We start from the raw sequence: 3,005 nt of genomic DNA, 5'->3' as shown, positions 1-3,005 counted from the left end.
CATGCGCGTATATCACTTGTTATACATTTAAGTTTTTTTATTTGAAAAAATATTTTGAATTAATTATTTATTAGATGAAGAAAAACAGTGGTCATATCTGAGATATTTGACAAAATGCAGACGCAAACTTACACGCCGAGCCGTACTATCTTGAACATGAGCTTGTGAATTAAGTAATTGACTTTAGCAATCCGCCAGTCATAAAACCTTATATTTAAATGTTTGGTAAATCTTTACATCACAAGCAATTCATACATCGATATCCATTTGTCAGTCAGTCACTTCCATTCAACGATCCAAAAAGTCTTTTGCGTTTTCTAATTTGTAATTTGCTTCTTAAATTGCACCACAAGAGTCATCGAAAAGTCAATTATAGACACGAAATTTCTTGCAGACCCTGCTCACCTTCACCTCTATATAAAGACTGCTCCATGCACGTACCATCTGTTCATCACGCATCGGCACAACATTAACCCCGATTACGTACGCACATCGATCGACGACCATGAAGCCAACACCAGTTCTCCTCCTCCTTCTCTTCCTCCTCGTCGCCTCCTCCTCCTCGGCCCCAGTCCTCGACACCGACTGAAACCCCCTCCGCAGCGGAGAAGGCGAAACCTACTATGTCAACCCGGCCATCACGGACGTCGCCGGCCCCCTGACGCTCGCCTCCCGCCGGGCCATGGACTGCCCCCTCCGCGTTGCGCAGGCCCGCCTCCTCACCTCCGACATCGGCCTTCCGGTGAGATTCACGCCGGTCGACGGCGGGAACGGCACCATAGAGTTGGAGGCGAACGTGACGGTCGTGTTCGACGCGTTCACTACCTGCGTCCAGACAACGTTATGGCAGATCGAGATCGGAGCCGACGACCGCAGGTACTACGTCTCGACCGGCGGGGAAGAGACGAAGTCCACCGAATTGAACCGGTTCAGCATCAGGACGAGCCAGATTTCCGAGACGGTTTACGAACTGTTTTTCAGTGGAGCCGGCCGGGTGCCGAGTGGACCGCTTGGGATCTTCGTGGAGGAGGGCCGCCGCTGGCTGGGAATCAGAAACGATAGACCTTTCCCATTTGTCTTTGAAAAAGTCAACGCTTAGAATCTAAAACATATCCGTATAAAAATAAATGCTGTCAGTCACATGCGTGTAGGGCCCGCCTGTAGGGACCCTAATCGTATCGTATGTATGTAATTACTTAAATGGAATAAACAAGCTTTACCTCTTTCATCAAGTAGATAAAAGTAACATAATTTTAGTTTATTTTCTGGGCAATCGTTTCAAACTCATCACGTTCTAATCTGATGGGCTCGAAGGACGAGGAAGGACAGGATCTCTGCTTCCAGTCCAACCCACTCGGCGGCATTAAACACTTGGAATATTTGTGATTTCCCCGAGGCAATGGCGTAGAGCCGCTCGCCAGAAAGCGACCCAACAAAAACCCCCCACCACTTGTTCGACGGATTGCTTCTCGCCCCTCGGTAACGTAGTTTCACTTTCCAACCCGCTAGCTGCTCGACATTCCACTTGTCCTTTATCTAACTTGGCTAAGCCCATTGCTTTACCTTTTGAGTTTTGAGCTTGAAGAAGATATATGAAGCAGAAAAAGTGAATTTTTTTTATTGATATGATATTTTGTGGTAAAAAATTGGATTGGAAGTTGGATAAAGGACAAGTATGAGGAATGTGATAGTACAGTAATACAACGTATGATTCCTTGGTTTCTGCATCTTGTCAAACAACTTTCCCGTCCGAGATGACATTTCAAAGGCTGGCCTGATGATTTTATGGACCTCTGTTGATCTATCAGCTGGTAACTTCTTCATATTTACTGGACCGGATGAATGTGTTAATCAGTGAAAAACAACAGTTGCAGTCAAAAGTAGGAACTAAAGACGGTATTTTGGAAGCCTGAAAGTCAATGTCCTAAAACTTCGTTAGCCTCATTTATTGCACGAAAAGAATGAAACCAGCTAGCCTATGGATCCACACGCCATAGAAAAGGGAGAAAAAATGGGGGGTGGATCCTTGGAGAAGCCACATTCCAGTGATTTACAGAATGCAAGTAAAACACCAAAATGAATTAACGAGCAAAAAAAAATCCTTTTTTAAGTCTGTGCAGCATGGCCATAGAGATGTAAAAAAGGCAGCATCTCCCACGCCCCTACTCTGTCCTATTTAGCTTCACTTTCCATTCTGTTCTCCCTTCTCCATCTCCTCTTTCTCAAGCCTCAACTCCCACTATCCGTTTATTACCAGACCAACACTGTTCCTCGCACCTGCTTCTCCAAGTGTAATGTCGCTCTTTTTCAGCGAGGTGGTAGAAATGGCGTTCGCCAGCGGCGTGGCGGCGGCTCTGGAGGTGGCCGGCATGGGAGGGAAGAGGAAGCTTAGGAGCCTCTACTGCCGAATGAGGGCGGAGATAAAGAGGCAGCTCTCCATCGGATATAGAAAAAGAAGCAGCAGCAGCAGAAGAAGAGACAACAAGCGGCAGCGCAACAGCTTCCACTACGACCCTTTCAGCTACGCGCTCAACTTCGACGACAGCTCCTCTGCTCTACTCTCTCTGGAGATCGTTTTAGCTGCCGGTTCAGATCTTTAGTTAGTGTTTTTGACCAGTGTAACGGAAGAATGCTTACTTGACGTTGCTCTTATCGAAGTAGTCTGTTTCGTGCTTTTGTTGTGGATCTCTCTGTAATGTTTTATGGGAAGGAAAGAAAGCAGAGCTTGGCTGAGCACAAGCTTTTGATGATAAATGGTTTCCACTTTCCAAGCTGAAAAAACAACAACAAAACGTATTGAAAGATGATTCCCAAGATGGTTTAATTTGCTAAAAATGCTGTAGAAATTGATTTGAAACTGGCGTGAAAAGGCTGGCTCTCGTGCATAAGATAGAAGCAGCTTGAGGAACAAGAATCGATTGATCCCTTTTGCTCCCTGCTTCTTGTCCCCTCGGGCTCCTAAAATACTACAACTGTTCCGCAGAAAACAAAATGGAAATAGATTG

General features: G+C 45.7%; 1 protein-coding gene across 1 annotated transcript; it reads left to right on the top strand.

The window, feature by feature from the left end:
* Nucleotides 1-460: 460 nt before the first annotated feature.
* On the top strand, nt 461-1,232 carry LOC141842215 (miraculin-like). Its single transcript, XM_074730436.1, has one exon. It carries the CDS (start codon nt 683-685, stop codon nt 1,097-1,099), a length of 417 nt encoding a protein of 138 aa, XP_074586537.1. The 5' UTR covers nt 461-682; the 3' UTR covers nt 1,100-1,232.
* The last annotated feature ends 1,773 nt before the right edge of the window (nt 1,233-3,005 follow it).

This window comes from Curcuma longa, chromosome 11 (assembly GCF_044706935.1).
Source record: "Curcuma longa cultivar G26 ecotype Majalengka, Jawa Barat chromosome 11, ITB_CL_G26_1.1, whole genome shotgun sequence".
Taxonomy (NCBI): domain Eukaryota; kingdom Viridiplantae; phylum Streptophyta; class Magnoliopsida; order Zingiberales; family Zingiberaceae; genus Curcuma; species Curcuma longa.
The sequence above is the reverse complement of the archived record's forward strand: the minus strand, read 5'-3'. Positions and strand labels throughout refer to the sequence as shown.

Coding starts and splice junctions, on each gene's coding strand:
- LOC141842215 (XM_074730436.1), top strand. CDS start 683: ATGGACTGCCCCCTCCGCGTTGCGCAGGCCCGCCTCCTCACCTCCGAC.